The 21,800-nt window shown below is 41.4% G+C and overlaps 1 protein-coding gene across 4 annotated transcripts in view; it reads right to left on the bottom strand.

The window, feature by feature from the left end:
* ltbp1 (latent transforming growth factor beta binding protein 1) overlaps nucleotides 1–21,800 on the bottom strand; it is a 213,669-nt gene that overhangs the window by 148,299 nt on the left and 43,570 nt on the right. For all 4 annotated transcript variants that reach the window (XM_049601156.1, XM_049601157.1, XM_049601158.1 and 1 more), the window contains exon 3: nucleotides 14,343–14,691. In XM_049601156.1, coding sequence (XP_049457113.1) covers nucleotides 14,343–14,691 — 349 coding nt within the window. The remainder of the gene's footprint in view (nucleotides 1–14,342; nucleotides 14,692–21,800) is intronic.

Raw genomic sequence — 21,800 nt, 5'->3', positions numbered from 1 at the left:
TATAACACTTAAAACATAGTCACATCAAAGAACACATGAAAATATTGTATTGCCTTCCCAATGTTATCTAATAAGGGATACGAGGAGTGTGCAGGGTAACAGAAAGGAGATGATAAACATAGAGGAAGAATAATTTGTCTACTGAGCATATTTTCATTTCATTCTTATGATAGGCCCCCTTCCAGGGTATAAATAAACAGAAAATGATAGCCTTGTAAATAGCTCTGCTATGACCCTGTAATGTCTTAAATAGATCTTCTGTTTAGGTTAGGGGATTATGTAAAGGGTAGGTGACTTTCCTTTATGATACACAGCAATGTGTTTACACGGACTATTATGTCAATAAGATGTTTGTTTCTACTTAGTCATAAAATCAGAACTTTCTGGACATTCCTTTGGGGTTATTAGGGACTTTGTGTTCATGTGTGAACATGCTTGTGTGCATTCAACACAAGTGCAAGTACAGTATGTTCACACTGGCATCTCATGCAATGGAGGGAGGGGGGCTTAGAATCCATACTTAGACAGGAAAAGGGAGCATGTTTTTTTATTAGCACTGTTTACAGATCTGCAGTGCAGAGAATTTCATCGATTTTCATTTATTTGTGCTACTTGAACACAATAAAAATTTGTTCAACACTTCACATGGGGCTTTGACAAGAGCATATTTATTAAGAACTTGTTTTTTTACTTTGAAGCAGCACTAAATGAATCCTGTAAAAGTTTTGAACACAAGTAACGCTCTGGTGAAATGTTTCCACGTGTGGGTCCCTGTTTTGTTTACTCTCATGCCCGACAAGAAGTAATGGTTTCATACTGGCAGGAGACCAGAGAAGAAGACAACTGCTAGCAAACATGGATATAAAAAATGCAGGTTCAAAAAGTTGATTTCAGCAAGAGTACTCCACAGAGCACTTCTTTTGTTTTTTGGGTTTGTTATTATTTGTTATTGGGTTACGTATTACCTTATAAAGCTGACATGGAAAACATGTAAACAGCAAACGATTGCCTATTTATATATCCAACTGCCACAACAAACATTAGCATTTAGTTGTGTTTCTGTCCACCCGACAAACACTCCAAACATGGCTTTTTAAGGTACATGCTGCACTACGCTCATCACATTATGTCTACCAACCATTTGGTACTGGATGGGTAGCACAAAGAGCATTTATCAAAGCTCTTCTGGCTGAAAACAGCTGCTTGCTGTACTGAAAACAGCTACCTGATCAGGCAAACTAGAAAATAGTTGCAGCAGGACCGCAGATATCGTCTCTTTTACTCCATGCATATTTACCTCTTTCAAACCACTGAGGTGTAAAAGAAGCCATCTATGTGAAATTGGAAAAAGCCATCTCTCAACAGAGGAGGAGGTCTGCGACACCACCTATCCCCCACCTATAATGCTGTCCTTTCATCCTTGCCCAGGAGGTTTAACAACTTAACCTCTAAAAACAATGGTCGTTCACAAATGGCCTCATGTGACTCTAACGACTCCAATTGCAGCGTTGCAGCAGGAGTTTCAACGACTGTTGTTGACACACCATTGGAGCACTAACGAACCAGTGACATCGTTGGTGTTGTGAAGACCTCCCCAGAGGTTAAATACCTGGGTGCCTCCACACCAGTTTGTCAGACTAGTTCCAGCCTAGTCAGACAAGCATGAACTGATGAAGCCTCTTAGATAAGAGCTGAAACGTCTTTTAAGACAAAACCAAGTCCAGTTGCGTTCGATTCAGTTGCCTTGAGATAACTATGACCTGGATGAATGAGAATATCCACAGGCATTTCAGGCTGTTGCATTTGTCTTTGACTTCTTGGTAAATGGTAAATAGGCTTGCACTTATATAGCGCCTTTCTAGTCTTCCAACCACTTAAAGCGCTTTTGACACTACGAGTCACATTTACACACACATTCACGCAGTGGTGGCCGAGGCTACCATACAAGGTGCCACCTGCTACACAGCTTTAAAACACTCACACACCCATGGAACAGCCATCAGGAGCAATGTGGGGTTCAGTATCTTGCTCAAGGATACTCATACATGCAGACTGGAGGAGCCGGAGATCGCTGATCTTCCGCTCTATCTCCTGAGCCACAGCCGCCGGCGGAGTGAAACTAGAAGATCAAGTTTTTGGTCAGTGCTGGCCAGTAGATTGACCTCAATTTTGGTGATTTTGAGGTTATCAGTGTTTGTCTGCTTTTGTTTTTCCTTTTGAGTGGGTTTCCTGAGTCTGGGTCCTGTTCCCTGTTGTTTTGCAGGTGGTAATAGTGGTCAATGAATGCCTCAAGAGCCGTTAAATCCTCCACTGGAAAGTTATTTCACATTGGGATGGTCATATTAGGTATGCTGTGGTTGTGATTTGAGCCAAAATGTAGTTTCATTTCGTTTTTGTTCATCTTAGTTGTTGCTGCATAACTCAGCAAAAAGGCGCTGCCACGTTGAATCTCACCTTTTTATCCCTGTCGAAACCTGGTGCCCAAATGACCTACAATACAACTCAACTGCCAACAACTTTATTAGAGGTTTGGGTGTGTTCTATTAGCACTTTTGGCCATGCCGAGTCAAACCATGTTGCACTGATGTGTGTTTCTTTGTCAATTCAAACATGCAAAGCCACACTGGGTCATGCTGTTGCTGTTGATGGTCCATCAACAGCAAGCCACACTGGGTCATGCTGTTGATGGACCATCTCTGAAGTCGGGCCAAAAGCACACCTGAGCGCCTCCAAGTGGGTAGCAGTGACGTCTTGCCAACCACAGCCAGCCCCTGTCAACCGCTGTTCTTCCCCCTGTTGCACGACTCTTTTTTTTAAATCTCTGTGTGTTCAGCTCTCAATACTTTTATAGCTTCTAACTGAATCTCTGTGGTTCTGAGTTTGGTTTCTCCCTTTCTATACCTGTCCCTTTTTGACATATCCTTTATTTTACTGTTAGTTGTTTGTTTTAAGCCATGAGTTGTTAAGTTAGTGTAGATGAAACCTCAACATTTCCTTATTCCACTGCTTCACAATAAAAGCTTTTACAAAAAACAGAAAACTTTTATTGTGAACAATCTGAGAAATTTAGATAGTTTATCACTAAATTAGCAGAACTTTGGTAGAAACCTTTCCTCAATGAAAAGAAGTCTACTAAAACTGCAGGGAGAAAGAATACAGTCAGAAATGGCCATAGTGGAATATTAACTAAAAAGTTGCAGACAACAGGCTCTCACTGCACCTCTGCAAACAGCTCACTTCCAACCAGTAACCTTCTTATACCTGCCCTGCTGTGGAAAAACACATGCAGCAAAAATAACAGGGGACTTTAGCCATGGATCTGCTTGCTGCTTTTAAACGTTATGGACTCAAGACAAGCCATTATCAGTGAAAGACACACCTTCTGGCAGATAGCCCTGTTGTAATGGAGACGCAAATCCCTGCCACACAAGGCTGAAGTGCCAAGTCAAACTAAACAAAGCAAAGTTAACAGTAATAGTAAGCTAGTAGCAGCCTCAAGCAGAGATGAGGAGTGTGCGACAGAGGTCGGGTAAGCTCACTTTCTAACTCCACAACCCAGATTTTGTTTGTTAAACTTGTAGTCTTCGGGCCCCAGCTGACACTTTCACAAATGTAGTAGCACTACCCAACACCTAAAAACACACTTTGATGTGGAAACCCTCTAAAACACAGACATGAGATTTATATTAATCTTTTCATATCACTTTGTGTAGTACGGAGTTGGCAGCCAACTGTGTTGTCTCAACTCTGTCTACAACCCCACTGTCACTGCTTCTTGCTGCTGTGACATAATTTCCTTTTAAGAACTGATAAGGTTTTATTTGATCTTGTGTCATAACTTTGAACTAGAGGGTGTCATACCTTAGTACTATATTCCTCTCCAGGGATATTCTTTTACCTGCATGCTAAATTACCTGTCATTTTAGAACCCAGCACTCTCTCCTGACCTGCAGTAACCCCTGTTCCCGCCATTCCCCATCACCTGACTTATCCAACCAGCTGTTCACCTGTCCCTACTTCCACTTGTTTCCAGTCAGATCGTGTTCTGTGTCCTCACTAAATGTTCCAGCCACTTCATCTGCCCGTCTATTATCCGCCTGCATGATCTTCTGCCTGTGGCCTGGACTTCTGCCTTTTTGCCTGCTGCCTGTCTGCCTCTCTTTGTCTGCCTGACTGGTTTAATGACACTAGTGTGCCCTTTGACTCTGAATAAAGACTTTGTACTTGGTTTTCAAGTCGTGCTTCTGGGTTCTAACCTGTGACACAAACACTGCTTGCTTCCTACCTTCCCCTTTTTGTCAAACTGCATCTAGTACAGGTCTGCCTGCACTAAATTTTCATTCTCTGTTTGACTTCATCTAGTTTTTCACATGCGAGTGCAGGAATAAGCATATTAATACTGTGGGGCTGTTTCAAGGGTTTAGTCAGTTATGCTGAATTGTCAATGAACTTTTTGTAGCATTTTTCATTACAACAAAAAGCCAAAGTAGAACTTGTTGTATTGTATGAACACAAAATGTTATGGTACCAGATTAACAACTACTTCTAAAGAGACTTATACCTAAATTTGGCAACAACAAAGAGCATTAAACCTGAGCTGTGAGACAGAGAATAGTGACAGCAAAAGAGAGGTTATCAACAACAGATTCCACTCCAGTTTCAGTAAAATACCGGGCATGACTATGTGCGTTGGCAATGACTGATCCTTTAAATGAAAAAAGAGAGTTTGGAGCGAGTCCAAGGAATGGTTACAAGAGCCTTCTAGTCTTAAATATCAGAGAGGAGATTTTACTCATTTCTACATAAACAGATTGGTGAGTCAGGGTCGAGGGAGTGTGGTGTGTGTGTATATGCGTGTGTGAAGGAGGCTGAATCAGTTCAGTCTCGGCCTTCACTGCTCTGGCCGCAATCACAATCCGCCGCCGACCTCTATGCTCGTCCAAGTCTTCTTCCCCACGAGGGCTGACATACTCCGGTCTAACGTAATGAACCCACTGAACCTCACCAGAGTCCTCTCACTTATTAGTTATATCGCAACTAAGGCAGGCGTACTCCGGGGAGGGAAAGGAAGGATATCTCTGCAGTGTAGATCAGTGCTTTGTTCTGGGTAACTGACTGAGGGATCGGAGAGACTCTTTCATGGCTCTTACAGTGAGTAAGAACCATGACAGGGTTTCTCTTAAATAATCAAATGGTAAGCTGTCATTGATTGATGCCCCTTATGGGCAGATATTGATACCAGAAGGTATAGCATGACTCACTCATCATTTTCTATTAGGTTCTGTTCTGTTGTTTTGCTGTCATATCAAACTCCAGTAACGGCCATGGTGTTTAAAAAAAGGTCAGCTGCACGCTACTGGTAAGCTATGCTGTGTCTACTTTGAAGCTTTTTTCCCCTTTGAATGAATACCACTAGGCGGGGGTAGAGAGAGAAAAAAAATACTCTGAGAATCATCTATCCTGCTTTCACTTTTCATTATCTAAATCGAAAACTCAATTTGATTGATTTCTGATTTTGAATCAAAATCATGCCACCCCTGGTGCGTAATAGTTATGAGGCTTACACCATCTCTCTTTTTAATTGTTAGAAAACTTATGTACATCTTATCTCAAGAAAATCTGGCTATTCATTTCATTTAACATATCTCATGACCATAGGTGAGTGCTGGGACGTAGATGGACTAGTAAATTGCCTTCCATCTCATGCTCCATTCTCCATTCTCCCTCACTCTTGAACAAGACCCCGAGATACTTGAACTCCTTGGGGCTGTAAATTACCTCCCAATCCCTTAGCCTTAAACATAGGGTGAGGAGCTCAGACATCCGGAGGGAGCGCGGAGTAGAGCCGCTGCTCCTTCACACAGAAAGGGGTCGATTGAGGTGGTTTGGGTATCTGATCAGGATGCCTTCTGGGAACCTCCCGTTAGAGGCGTTCCGAGTATATCCAACTGGTGGGAGACCCAGAACATGCTGGAGGGATTATATATCTCGTCTTGCCTTGCAACACCTCAGGATCCTCCAGGAGGAGCTGGAAAGCATTGCTGGGGAGAGGGGCATCTGGAATACTTCGCTCAGTTTGCTGCCCTCAGATAAGTGGTTGAAAATGGATGCATGGATTTCATATAACAGAGATTTTCTTTAGATTAGCCAATGATTCTCAGCTTGTCCACACCAAAGTACAGCTATTCTGAAAGGTTCTCCAGGGACAGAGACTTCTGTTTTCTATAGCTACTGTTCATCATTTTATTGTCATATTTCTGCACAGCAACTTGCACAGGTTAGTAGTTGTTAGGAAAATCTGCCTCAGGGGCAACATGTAAGTCGATGTCCATTACCATCCTGTAACGCATCATCCTCTGAACTCCATGATATTATCTCAGTGTCTCCATAAGTGAGCCATCTCCAGCTGCAATTCCATATCAAAGCACAAGTGTGTGAGTGGTCTCATGTAGGTACATAACATACAGTATGTCCTGGTTGGCCATTGGCTGTAGTCTCTTGTGTGTTCATGTGCAACTTTTTGGCCAAGACACAGGTGACGTGAGGCAACGCAACAGTCCGTCTTTATCGCTACTAGTTCTCTGATGTGTGTTTGGTGTCTCTGGGCTTTTAAGCTGGTGCATCTAATGAAGACCTCCATCATCCATCGAGCTGAGCTGCTCAACATCAGATCCAATAGACTGCTGATCAAGGCTGGTGGAGGAGGTCTACGTTTCCCTGCCAAATTTGCTGAAGACTACACTCTCTGTCCAATGGAATGATGAATGTGTGTGTGTCCTTCCTTCCCTCGCTGTCTCTCCTGCTGTGGGACAGTGGTAAGATGAGATGTCTTTTAAAACCCCACAATGGGGAGCCTTAATAGCAGCTGATCATATCAGTGCCATGAGAACATTTATCTTTTTATCTATGGTCCACACTACTCTGCAAGAAAAATTAGAATTACCACCTTGTGGTTGTATGCCTCCGTGAACCAGGCAAGTTGCAGTTACAGTTTACATCTACGTATGTCCAGACTCATATGCAGGCCTGCCAGTTGACAATGCTTGGGTGGACACCCAAGATAAGAGTCACCAATTCAGTATCTGACATGTCTCCCCTTCTGTTCTTGAGATACGACGTTGAGTAATAGCAAGAAAAGTGGTTCTGCAGAACATTATGATGTCACAGTGAAGTTGACTTTAAGTCTTTTGCATATGAAATGCCATCACTACATCATGTTATCCTGTTAGACATTTGTGTTAAATTTTGGAATAATTAATCAATAAATTCTTGAAATATGACCAAAAACATGTTTTGTGAGGTCAGTGACCTTTAACTTCTAACACAATATTTGAATCAGTTTCCTTGTGTCCAACTGGACATGTGTGCCAAATTAAATGAAATTCCCCTGAGGGCCTTCTTTTAATATATACGATCATGAGATTCAGATGTAAGCAAGGTCTCAGTGACCTTTCACCTTCAAAATCTAATCAGTCCATTAGATCCAAATGGATGTTTGTGCCAAATTTGAATACATTTCTTCGAGGCATCCTCGAAATATTGCAATCTTGAGAATGAGACAGACGCAAGGTCAGAGTGACTTTGACGTTTGACCACCAAAATTTAATCAGTTCATCATTAATAATTTTAAATACTACCAAATAATACACTAAATCAGTCAGGCTGGGAACCAATAGAGTGACACATTTCTCCTCGCATTTAGTGTTGCTTGAAATATGTATAATACATTTGACTGCAGCTGAATACCTTTAATACATTCAAATTTCCCGGGATTCCTCAGATAGTGTGCTTCTGCTCCCAGGACAGAAAATGTCTCACTTTCAGTAAAAATATGGATCCCTACACATGACTGACCTGATAAGATGTTCCTACCTGGGGATTATTGTTCTGTCTTTTATCCTATCAGATGACAAAACCACTTTGTATCTAGAACCAGTATGAGAATGGCTTCTTGTAAGAAATAAATCCCTTCTGCAAATTGAGAGCAGCTTTCGAGGACACAGATCTGGTAGCAATTACTTGTGCATGTGCATACAGAACCCCTCTTTGCATTTTACAGAGTGCATATAAAACACATAACATAATTGTATTCAAACATTCTGAATATTAATCATCAATATCAGAACTCTGATCTGTGTCAACATTACTTGGACCCTGTGCCAGCTGATTTGGATGTTTCCATCAGCATGCTGCTGTACCATTGAGCTGGAGAGCAGAGATTTGTTTGGAGTCTACATTCATCATCTGTGTCTGACTTGACTGCACATTCTCCAGCTGTCTGCTGTAGTGACAGGCAAAACAAACCAACAGTTAACCACAGCAGGAGTTAGTGGCATTTTACCTCTACTTATGAAGTGCCGCAAGAAATATTACCTATTATTACACTGATGGTTGGTGATAATAGGAGTAAACTGGCCGGGAAAACCAGTCACAGCCTTCACAATGAGTTTTTTAAAAAAATAAATAAAAATTCTTCCCTATGCTCATATCAGCAATTTTGTAGAGTTGGGTTGTAGGCTTTACTATTCAGCATGCTGCCAACCAGTCAGCATGCTACTAAACACACTGCCTGTTTGATTATTAACAGAAAGCGTCACACTAGGTTAGGATCATATTTAAAAGACACTATACTTGGACTTCATCAGTAAGATATGACAAGTTAGTAATGACTTTAATTAAGCTTGCAGCAGACACAGGGAAATGGTGACGAATAATCCAGGTAAAAATCCACACAACACACACACCGAGACCAGTATGGCAACACAGCAAGAGTCTCTGCTTAACAGGGAGTCACAGGTCATAAGGACGAAACTCACACTGTTACGACAAGGCAGGCAATCTCCAAGCAGCCACAGGAACAGGCAGACAGAAACCAGGAAGGCAAAAGCAGAACTCGTGGTCGGGGACAGAAGGCTGAGGCAATTACCGGGATTCAGGCAAGGTTGGCTTGTCAAAGACAGGCAAGGTTGGCAACAGGAAATCAGTCTGGGAAGTAGTGCTAGAGAGTCTTGCATGCGAAGAGGTGAAGAGCAATCTGGCAGTGAGTTTGTGTGGAGGGCGGGAGTCTTTATACTGAGCCAGTCAGTGACTGAAAGCAGGTGAGTGGAGTTGGGCTGATTAGGTGGCAGGCTGAGTAGAGCAGGTGAGCAGAGTTGCCTTGATGAGATGGGTGTGGCTGGCAGTCATTGTGGAGCAGAGGTGGGGTAAATGGAAAAGTACTGCATGAGGTGAGCAAAGGAGCAGAACTGTGACAGTAACACTGCAAACATTAGGCCAATCCTGTCCCAAAAAGATGCAGAAAAATTGGTCCACGCTTTTGTTACCTCTAGGCTGGATTACTGTAATTCCCTACTATCAGGTAGCTCTAATAAGTCTTTAAAAACACTCTAATCCAGAATGCAGCAGTACGTGTACTGACAGGAACTAAGAAATGAGATCACATTTCTCCTGCTTTAGCTTATCTGCACTGGTTCCCTGTAAAAAAAATTTTTATAAAACAAACAAAAAATTATAGCTGCTGTGCAGCAATGGGTCAGGTCCAGGCATTTCTGAGCAACAAGGAGAAGAATTGGAAGACATTTAGGAATTTTGCATCAGCTGAGGCTTGAACTCACAACCTCTGAAACTAAGAATCAATTTCTATCTCACTGAGCTAATTAGTCAGTGACAATGCATGTGTAGCTTCACAAACTGACTAATCCAGGCATGCAGGTTTAGCAGCCGTCCATGCATGGAAAAGCAGATTTCAAACCACTGTAAAAAATTCAGTTATCGAAACAAAAATCTGAAAAATCACATATTGCATCTAGGCAGCATGGAGATGGTGGTGATTTGTTTTTAACAATGATTTATTGGCTCCATAAGTGAAAAACTGATGTTTAAAATTGCCATTTTTACATTGACTCCAATTGTTCACATTAGAGCAAAATTCAAAATGCTGTCAAAAATTCAGTTTTTGAGATAAAATTCTGAAATTTGCCACACATCATCTACCATGACTCTAGAATTTTGTCTTTTTTTTAATGAACATTGAAGATTTATTTAGCAAGAATTTGTATGTAAATGTTTACAGTACCGTTTACAGTCAAAAATTTTTGATAAATCAAAAATCTGAGAAATGTAATTTTTGTAGGACAGTCTGAAGATGCTCTGTAGCAAGTTTGGTGTCAATTGAGCAAAAAATGTGGGAGGAGATAGGTTTAAGAAGTTTTACAGTTTTTGAAAAAAAACAGAGTGATGAACTTCATAATTTTTAATAGGTTGTACAAAAGTTTCTTCAGTATTGGGGCTACAGTTTGATGAAAGTTGTGAAGCTGTAGCACTTACGGTTGATTTGTTATGAATTTTAAAAGTTTTGAACTTTAGACGCTTGCTGTAGTGCCACCATCAGGACTACTGGCTTGAGTTTACAGCTGAGGATATCTGGCATGAGACTGGACCTTTGTGCAAAGTTTGTGATAAGTCAGTTAATTGCACGGTAAATTAAAAGGGATTAATTGTCATATTCATGCGTGTTTGTTTTCCTCGTCTCTCTCCACCAAAGAGACTGGATGACAAGAGCGTTCACTTCCGTGCATCATCTGGCAGCCAGGTGAGTTGGTTCATTAGCGTAATGAACAGAGGGAAAGCTCTTGTCATCGAGTGTCTTTGTCTCTGTGGGGGAGGTGGGGCTATGGGCTACACACACACAGTGCGATCTTCGTGAGGGGGAGACAAGGCGGAGAAAAAAACAGGGAGTTGAGCGTAAGAGAAAGACAGGGAATTTGTTCCTAAACCAAATGCCATGGCCCCTGTGTGCGAGTGTTTTGGATTTAAACCAAATGACAGAGGGCAGCCCAGTAATTTGGACAAGCTGGTGTGCCAGGTTTGTTCTAAAACCATCTCAACAAAAAGAGCGAATACGACCAACTTAACTGCAAACCTGCTACAACAGTAACATGCTGCTCTAACACTGATGCTTCAGTATTAATAATCTAATGATGCCATATATAATAATATCAGTCAGAGGAACCAAACACTACTTCTACTGCAATACTTTAACTACATTTTTCTCTCTCAGAACTGGTTCTTATGATGTGTTATCTGACCACATCAGAAATCAAATGTGTTTGTCATTCTGAACAGCATCAAGGTGGAGTGAATGTTAAAATAAATAAGCAATAAACATCAAAACACAACATTAGATGTCATATTTGGGTTTATATTCAACTAAGGTAGGCATTGTGTGATCCATGTACTATAGATTTTTTTTTTTTTACTGTAACTGAAACACTACACGGGAGCGGGATGGGACGGAAGTCATTCTTGTGGGATTGGGACGGGACGGGATTTTTTTTTTCCTTTTTTCATGGGATTGGGACGGGATGGGATTATTTTTGTGGGAGTGGGATGGGACCATCAAATCCACTCCCGTGTCACCCTCTACTTCAGAGCTGCTTTTCTGAAGCAAAACAAAAGTTTACATGTTCTAAAAAAAAGAGAAAACATCGAATGTCCTGTGATGTGACCATTGCACATGTGCACATTGCGATGGCGATGTTCAAACGATAGCGTACGTGGTATCAGATTGGTCATAGGCTGTACTCGCCAATGCCACATTTTAGGCATTTCCGATACTGGTATCGGTATCGGTACAACTCTAGTGGTTACTTGAGATAAGCTCATCTGGCAATACGGGAGTCTCCATATCCCATAGTGAGACATCGAAACAAATGCTATGAATGAGACGTTTAGGTTACTTGTATAACCCTGGTTCTCAGAGTAGCATAAGTGAGATGTCTCACCAGACAGCCCTTCTTGCATGGGCGAGGCGAGAAGATGTGCTAATTTTGAACAATGCTGCATTGTAATGCAGGCTATTTTATGGTAGGTGGATCCATCTAACGCTGACATCGCAATCACCAGCCAATCAGGATTGGCGTAATGAGATAAATGCTTCTGAGGAATGCGCAGGGAGGCGTATCCCATGGTGAAACATCTCACTCATGCTACTCTGAGAACCAGGGTTACACAAGTAACCTAAAGTTTTCCTAGAGACACAAAAGTGCTTTGAGGCAGGGCCAAATGCTGGTACTGAGTCTCACAACATTTGCTACCAGGCTGCAAGCAGCCTTATGATTTGCAAACAACAATTACCACCTGGCATTGGTAGACCAACACCAGGTAGACAAATTGCAGTTTACATCATCCATGTCTGTCCATACTCGTGTGTAGCCATGACAGTAGACAATGCTTCAAATATGTATGTTCCAGCAAAGAAGGTCAATACGTTACATATACATACGTACAATTTCAAGGTGGACACCCACGATTAGTGTCAACAGTTCAGTATCTGACCAAATGTCTCCTCTTTTGTTCCAGAGTAAAGGTGTTGAATATTGTCCCCGAAAAAATGGTGATGTCACTGTGTTATTGTCCTTTGACCTTTTAGATATACAGTGTCATCACTTCATCATTTTATCCTATTATATATTTAAAATTTTGTCAGAATTAACATATGAATTCTTGAGTGATAGCCAAAAACATGTTATGTGAGAGCACAGTGACCTTAAGCTTTGACATCCCCATTTAACCAGTTCATCCCAGAGTCAAAGTGGACGTTTGTGCCAAATTTGAAGAAAATTCCTTTTCCCTTTGTGAAATGTTGTGCTCATGAGTATGGGAAAGATATAGGGCTCTAGTTTCCCGGCGCAGCGCAGGGTGGCACAGGGTGGCGAACCCCGCACAGAGCTAGTTTCGAGCAGCGCAACCCGAGGTGCGCTCAGTTTGGTAGTTTGGCAGACCAAGGTGCGCTGAGATGGGTGTGGCGGCGCAGCAGGGGGAGGTGTCGACAGATCCAGCTTGGCGCAGTGACAGTTTTGTGCCAAAAGGCTTCACCGAAGGTGCGCTAAAAGCTCGCCAGCTGAAACCAGGTCTACTGTCAGTGCAGGGGGAGCGCAGCCGGTGTAAGCCGAAGTTTGGTTGACCAGCGGACAGTGCACACACGTCACCAAAACCTCACAGGCAGGTTTCCAGAATGTCAGGCACATTAACGATGCAATAAATACCCAAAAAAACACTATTCAATGCAACTATCTGCAATCAGCACATAAATGTATCTCTATACCGACTGTCCCGTCACATCTGATGTCAGATCAAAGGGGATTGGCACCGTTTGGCACGTTTGGCATGCGTAATGGAAATCCAACCTGATTTGATTAACACAGCTACAAACTAATGAGTTCACATTCCTCTCAGCCAACCACAAACAGCCACAGCATCAGATAGGGAGTATATATTCAGCATCTGTCATCTTAGAAAAGCCAAAAGAAAAGAAACAGAGTGAGACTACGAGAGAGAAAGAGAGAGTGCCTGTGCGCACGAGAGAAACGCAACATTGATTTACAATTGTGGTGACGTCCTCCCAGGCTACCTTTGCATCATCAGCCCGTGGAGGTCTGCTCGCAGTTCCGTATATTCGGACACTGTGAGCTTGGACCTCCCGGACCAAAACATCAGTTTCCTCCTGGGAGAAGTTTGGCTGTCCGACACTGCTGCTCTCTTCTGCCATGGCGAATTGAATAAACTCTCATTACGCCTTCGCGCGGCGCATTTAAGGGCGAGGAGAGGGGCTCATGTGATTGGTGTGATGTGTGTAAAACCCACTCCACGCCTTCTGTCCTCCCTCTTTCCGACTTGCGCCGGTAGGAGGGACGGAGGTGGGAAAGAGGAGTAGCTGCGCCAGCACGCACGGTGTGCCAAACTTACAAAATCCGCCTGGCCACACACAGTTGGCGAAGCGCAGGTCAGTAGTGTGACAGTAGTGTCACAGTGATCTTGACCTTTCAGTGTTTCCCCTACCATTATATTAGGGGGGCGTCCCACTCTCCAAACGCTCCCCCCTAAGTTAATTTTATTCAATTTTATTTTCTATATAGCACCAAATCACAACAGAAGTCTTTTGAGGTTACCTTTCTTGACCGAACCTGACCCGACCCTGATTTTTAAGTCCAAACCCAACCAAAGCCCAATATAGTTTGTTACCTGATATAGTTATTGTTATGGACAGTGTGTAAATTACCATCAAAAGACTGCTGTTATACACAGTCAAATACGGTGCTGGCACAGCAGCGCAGCGTAGCACTGTACACACCCTCGATTGTGAGTGGAGCCTGTGTTGCGTCCAGGCGTTGTCACGTAAATAATAAATTCCAGCACTTGAATAGGCCATAGCACAACACAGCATCATGTCAAGTTTTCATTTAATTGTTATCTGAACAATAGTGACTAGCGAAACTACATAAATTTGAAGTTGGTGGCATGGAGCTCAGCTGAAAGGTGGTACTTCTAAGTATGGTACTTACTGTTGTTGGATGTGCTGTTGGATGTAATGCGGTCGTACAAGCTGGGGGGCCGGCTTGACACTTAGCTTCATCTGGGCCATGTTGTTGGAGGGAGTGGGGGCAGAGCCATAACCATTAGGAGGAACTTGCTGAGGTATGGGCCGCTGGGGTACCACATTGTGTCCATTAGTGTGTCCATTTGAGTTTGCAGTGGTGTGCCCGTTGGTGGGCCCATTCCCAGGCACTGCTGGAAAGGGCTGTGTGGGCACCGTCTTCTGTTCGCATGCCTTCCCCTTTGAGCCAGGCTTGCAGACACAGAGCTGAGGCCTGAGGCACATTCCTCCATTCTGGCATTGAGGGATGCAGTTGGCTAAAACACAAAACCCAGGCAGAGCAGAGAGAAGAGGAAAGAGAGGAAAGAGAAACAGATGGAGAAGAAAAATGAGTGATGACAGTAAGAGATACAAACCAGTGAAATAGATGCAAGCATGCAGATAAATTGGACCTAATGTTTCATGATTCTAAACGCACACTCTTGCACATGCACCTCACTCTGTCATGCATTGTAGGATATCCAAAACAAGTAGGTTAGGAAGTAACAAGTCAATCACACTTCTACAACAGAAAATAACAATCATATGACACCACTGCTTTAAAGTTAGATCTTTAAAGACGCTTACTACAAACTCTGGTGCATTTGCCATTTAACTCCAAAAAGACTAGAATGTCTTGTTCTGCAAAGCTGAATCTCCCATGCAGACAAAAAATGTACCCTTGGGCACTAAAGTAACCTTGAACCTTGAAAGTTGTAAATTTAACTGGTCGTTAACTGGTGTGGACCAAACACCTGGACTGAGAATGCTTGAAACAGTGGATTAGAGAGATGAGTTGTGCTCGTGTCCTCCTACATGTATTTTGACAGTTCCTCAATAAAAAGTGAGGTTAGGGTTAACCCTCTGCTTTCTTTCTTTGTCCTGTTTCTACAGTGGCCCTGAGAGCTCAGTGCTCTACAAATGAAGTAAACACACAAATAGACACAACACAAAAAAAAATTTCACAAACTTATTGACACATGCGCAGCATTTACAAAATGTGCTGCAAGTATAGAAACGTGCTGCAAAAAGCTCACAACACTAAGGAAACTGTTTCCAGGGGAAAATAAAAAGCAACAACTCGGCTGGGACAAGCTTGCTGTTGCCATGGTTTTTGATTTATGAAGTTACTGAAGTCAGCTATCCTTCAGTGGTGTTAGAAAATGATCTAAAATGTATGTTCTTTTGTCATGTTTTACCACTGTCAACACAAGATTCAGATAATGTTGCAGATTTCTGCTGATATGTGCTTTTAACCTTTTGCTTATTAGCCTGTCAATTCGAATGATCTGACCAAATACACACAATTAACTACAAAACAGGCTAACATTATCAGTCCCTCCAGAAATTCGCGATCTTGCGATCGCAATAATTATCACAAATTCAATGAATGTCTGCAATATTTGCGGGGGCTTGCAATTTTTCAAAAGTCCCGCGATGTTTCCACATTTTTCCGCATTTTCCAGCCAACCGGAAGTCGTCACACATGCAACATCATTTGAAACGTCATTAGACACGTTATCAAATGCGCTAATGGCACTGCAGTATGGAGAAGCGCTCTGTATTGACGTAAGAATTTGCACTGTTTAAATGCATACAATATGTGTTAAATGTATTAAAATGTTATGTTGACAGAAGATGTAGCTTACATGTTGTTTTACAGTCACACTGTCTGGTTTGAGAGCTACAATATTCACTCAGGATTTTTTGCAACATTATTGGAGTCCATGTTTTAAAACTAATTCAATAAAACTAAAGAAGAGAAGCATAAAAAACATTTGCAGCTATTTTTGTAATATTCAGCATGATTATTATAGCAAGTGATTACATTTTTTTGGAGGTAGTAATTTTAAAAAAAGAAAATCACTTTTTTTTCTCCTTTTGTCATTTGCTGCAATTTTCTGCAAAAATCACTTAAGAACTGCCACAATTTTTATCACAATTTTTGACAAAACTGGCCGCAAATTCAAGGGGTTTTTTTGCCACGAGATCCTGGAGGGATTGCATTATGTCAACTGGCTGGCTAACACTAGGTTAACAGTAGATAAGATAAGATAAGATAAGATAAGATAAGATAAGATAAGATAAGATACACCTTTTTTAATCCCACAGAATTGATAAATTCCAGTGTTGCAACAGTCAAGAAGAGAAATTTAAAAAACTTGCAAAGACAAAAAAATACAAGAAACTGGCTCAGCTGAGCCACAGACAGATGACAGCTCACTGACAGCTGTCAGAAGCCGAAATGATGAAAATGCGTTTGAGTGACTGGTGACAAGTCAAATAATAATAGTAGGAATATTATTTAGTGAACAAAACAATGATAAAGATTGCCAACGACAAAATGACATAACTATGAAAATAATAATGACAGAGAAATGCATATGTAATTTTACTGTGGTGAATATAACCTGTTAGAATCCACAATGTATGCAGTTATAACTTACAAGTTAAAACTAAATACACAGAAAAGTAACAGTAGCAGAGCTCTCCAGGTTGACCTCCATCTCTGGTGACCATCTTTTTTATCGCCAAGGTAACAGATATATGAACAAGAGGGTCAAAGTTCAAGGTCTAATGTTATGAAAAAGTAGTTTGTCCCAATTGTGTGCATACTGCAACAGTACGTGCTTTGTAAGGGTGGCTGTGGTACCTACTAAAAGTAAAAAGAAAAAGTAAGCAATTCGGAACACACCCCTCGTGTGTCGAGGCTGTGTGCATCACTTTTTAGTGTCCCCTGAAAACCCTTTCCATTGTGTCTTCCTGCAACACGTCTTAATTTGCAGCGCCTTTTCTAAATGCAGCGCATAAGTCACCACAGCAATGCCATGCGTGTGTTTATTTACTAAAGTGATATAAAATATCATAATAATCAAAATCAAATCAAAATATTATCAGGCTATTTCAAGGTACTTGATTATATGACAAATTAGTTTAAAAAAAAATGTATTCTTAATTTAAGAGCATAGAATTTCAACAAAATAAGTGATGTAGTTTTACATGCCAACCTAACAGCTGGCCTCAAATATTCAGTCAGAACTAAACAAAGACGATCTCTCATTTATTTAGTCTGTAAACAACAACAGTAACTCAGAGTGAGATTCAGATTCTGTACACATAAGTAGTTTAACAAAATAAAATCTACCTCAAACTACTATATGTGTATATGTGTATGTATATACAGTACAGGCCAAAAGTTTGGACACACCTTCTCATTCAATGCGTTTTCTTTATTTTCATGACTATTTACATTGTAGATTCTCACTGAAGGCATCAAAACTATGAATGAACACATGTGGAGTTATGTACTTAACAAAAAAGGTGAAATAACTGAAAACATGTTTTATATTCTAGTTTCTTCAAAATAGCCACCCTTTGCTCTGATTACTGCTTTGCACACTCTTGGCATTCTCTCCATGAGCTTCAAGAGGTAGTCACCTGAAATGGTTTTCCAACAGTCTTGAAGGAGTTCCCAGAGGTGTTTAGCACTTGTTGGCCCCTTTGCCTTCACTCTGCAATCCAGCTCACCCCAAACCATCTCGATTGGGTTCAGGTCCGGTGACTGTGGAGGCCAGGTCATCTGCCGCAGCACTCCATCACTCTCCTTCTTGGTCAAATAGCCCTTACACAGCCTGGAGGTGTGTTTGGGGTCATTGTCCTGTTGAAAAATAAATGATGGTCCAACTAAACGCAAACCGGATGGGATGGCATGTCGCTGCAGGATGCTGTGGTAGCCATGCTGGTTCAGTGTGCCTTCAATTTTGAATAAATCCCCAACAGTGTCACCAGCAAAACACCCCCACACCATCACACCTCCTCCTCCATGCTTCACAGTGGGAACCAGGCATGTGGAATTCATCCGTTCACCTTTTCTGCGTCTCACAAAGACACGGCGGTTGGAACCAAAGATCTCAAATTTGGACTCATCAGACCAAAGCACAGATTTCCACTGGTCTAATGTCCATTCCTTGTGTTTCTTGGCCCAAACAAATCTCTTCTGCTTGTTGCCTCTCCTTAGCAGTGGTTTCCTAGCAGCTATTTGACCATGAAGGCCTGATTCGCGCAGTCTCCTCTTAACAGTTGTTCTAGAGATGGGTCTGCTGCTAGAACTCTGTGTGGCATTCATCTGGTCTCTGATCTGAGCTGCTGTTAACTTGCGATTTCTGAGGCTGGTGACTCGGATGAACTTATCCTCAGAAGCAGAGGTGACTCTTGGTCTTCCTTTCCTGGGTCGGTCCTCATGTGTGCCAGTTTCGTTGTAGCGCTTGATGGTTTTTGCGACTCCACTTGGGAACACATTTAAAGTTTTTGCAATTTTCCGGACTGACTGACCTTCATTTCTTAAAGTAATGATGGCCACTGGTTTTTCTTTAGTTAGCTGATTGGTTCTTGCCGTAATATGAATTTTAACAGCTGTCCAATAGGGCTGTCGGCTGTGTATTAACCTGACTTCTGCACAACACAACTGATGGTCCCAACCCCATTGATAAAGCAAGAAATTCCACTAATTAACCCTGATAAGGCACACCTGTGAAGTGGAAACCATTTCAGGTGACTACCTCTTGAAGCTCATGGAGAGAATGCCAAGAGTGTGCAAAGCAGTAATCAGAGCAAAGGGTGGCTATTTTGAAGAAACTAGAATATAAAACATGTTTTCAGTTATTTCACCTTTTTTTGTTAAGTACATAACTCCACATGTGTTCATTCATAGTTTTGATGCCTTCAGTGAGAATCTACAATGTAAATAGTCATGAAAATAAAGAAAACACATTGAATGAGAAGGTGTGTCCAAACTTTTGGCCTGTACTGTATATATATATATATATATATATATACACATTATGATATATATATGATGTATGTATGATATATATACATATATATTTATATATATATATATATATATATATATCAGCAGGAGATTTCCTTCTCTTTTAACTAAATCCTTCTTTTCCCACCAGGACCTTTATGCTCTGCCATTTCTCCTCTAATCATCACGCTGTAACCTGTGACAGGCTGTTATGCTACCATAACGATAACATATTCACATATATGTATTTTTTGTTGAGCCACAAGCATCAGGTAGGTTTACATTACCAAAGATTTATGACAAAATCATTGACACAGACTCCCGTGTGCACACGGCGAGAGAAGAAAGGGAGAGAGGCTGTGCTGCTGCCAGAGGAGCTGCTGAATGAGTTCCCTCTGAGCGGTAAGTCACTTAAAGAGTCTGAGAGGTCCGGGGCTGTTCATAAAACATTCAGGAGGACACAGTTTATTCCACACTACTGAAGCTGCTCCCCTTTTTGGAACCACTGCAGAGTCTGCAATAATTTCGCTTTCAGCCATGCTTGTTGTTGCCGTGGGTAACAGTATGATGTTAATATGTCAACAAGTCAAAATACTGCGAGTATCAGTATATGATTTTTTAAAATCATATCAAGGATTATAACAGTATTTTCATAAACAAAATGATATGGCACACCCCTACTTGACAAAAAAAGATAGATTCTGAGGGCACTGATTGTGCTGACTCATCCTAAGCACCTGTGTTTTGTCCCCATAATTTTTCTGTATAAATATGGAACAAAATGCTAACTGTTTGCTGTTCAAAATATATAGGTTTTGAAGGGTAGAGTAAAATCACAATGACACATGGGAAGATTTTTTTTTTTTTTTTTAAATGAAGTTACCACTGCTACTGTGTGTCTTAACTGGATAGGAGCATTTACTCTGTATTCTATACTTGACTGGTCAGTGTGGCACAGTGTCTGAAAGCAGATGTTCCAAAACAAGAGTCTGAGTTAACAGCACTGATATACTGAAAGAGATGGAGCTAGGCTTGGATAGGTTGTGATCTGAATATCAGGAGGAGAAGCTCATCTCCAATGTGCTTCAAGTCAATTTAACCCCTATTCATAATTACATAAGATACGGTCATCTGGTGAACAGAGTTGTTAACCTCCTGTTAAAGTTTTAGCCCCATTATATAATTGTTTTAAGCTTATCACTTTAGAGGATCTGAATTAGAACCTCCGAAATTCGGGGTTGTTGAGTTAATGTGAAAGGTCACCTCAGCAGCTCAAGTGCAAAGCTGTCTACAGTTAGGATTGGGGAAAAACTGATTGAATTGGAAAATATTACAATATTTTTGTGTGGTAATACTGTACAGGGTCCGACATTAACGGTTGCCCGAATGCCCGGGGCAAGTAAAAATAGCCAGCGGGCCAGCAGACCCTGCGCAGACATGCCCAATCGGGCAAGCAGCACCGACTCGGGCACACACACATACCGGACAGCCTCTCAGTCCTTACCCGCTAACGTTAGCTCATGTACAACACAGGTACCACACAGAAACTTTTACAAAGGGTCATAATGTGCTTCTAGTGACTGTCAAATCGCCAGCGAACGTTGTTTTAAATGCGGACATGGAGAACAGCTGCCTGCTCTCATGGGACAAAGATCCTCTGAGAAGAAAGACGGTTCACTCTGCTCTGCCGCCAGGAACAAACTGGGAGGCAAAGATCCTCTCTGAAGAAGAGGGCTCACTTTGCTGCAGGGTTCACCAAAATGTTTTTTTTTCTTTTAATAAATTGAACACACATTAAAGAACATACAAGATCCTGTAGAGAATTAATACATATAATACAATACAATAATCATTGTCAACTTAAATGAAGGAAGAGGATTTTTTTAAACTCAAATTAAATATTGGGGATTTATGTAAAAATATACATAGAGACATATAAATAATTATATAATTAAAGATATGTAGGCTATGTTAGGTGAATACACCTGTCAGTGACCCTGACCACTGGCATTGGCAGAAGAACTGGAGTTGGTCCCCGGACGCTGCACTGTGGCTGCCCACTGCTCCCAGTGTATACAGTAGGATGGGTCAAATGCAGAGGTCAAATGTATGTAATGTGCTGAGAAAGGACAATAAAGAATCTTCTTCTAATAATGTCTTAATAACTAGGAGATAACAAAAGAATAAGGAGATAACAAAAGAATAAAGAGATTTCAAAGACTTAAAAAATAAGGGACATGAATCAAAACAACAAGAAACGAGATATATCCCCAGTCATGCACACCCAGTTTTAATAAACTCAGTGCTGTTTTTCAACACATATATTGTTTTGTCTTCATTCAATGTAGTTAGCACATATTGTTATTGCGCCATTGGTTTTGGCCTTGGTGCCCAACAGTTTGGCCATGATGCCCCAATAAATTTGTATTTATCAAAGGCCAAAGTGGCCTTGCCCTAAAAATGACTTAATTCCAGGCCTGTAATCGTGTATTTCCTCTCCTGTTTCTGTCCTCGGAGGGGCCAGTTGCAGTGTGCTGCTTTTTTATGTGCTGCTGCCTCCATTGGCTGATCATCTCT

The sequence above is a fragment of the Epinephelus fuscoguttatus genome, linkage group LG16 (genome assembly GCF_011397635.1).
Source record: "Epinephelus fuscoguttatus linkage group LG16, E.fuscoguttatus.final_Chr_v1".
NCBI lineage: Eukaryota > Metazoa > Chordata > Actinopteri > Perciformes > Serranidae > Epinephelus > Epinephelus fuscoguttatus.
Note: the sequence above shows the minus strand (reverse complement) of the source record. Positions and strands in the feature narration are given on the sequence as shown.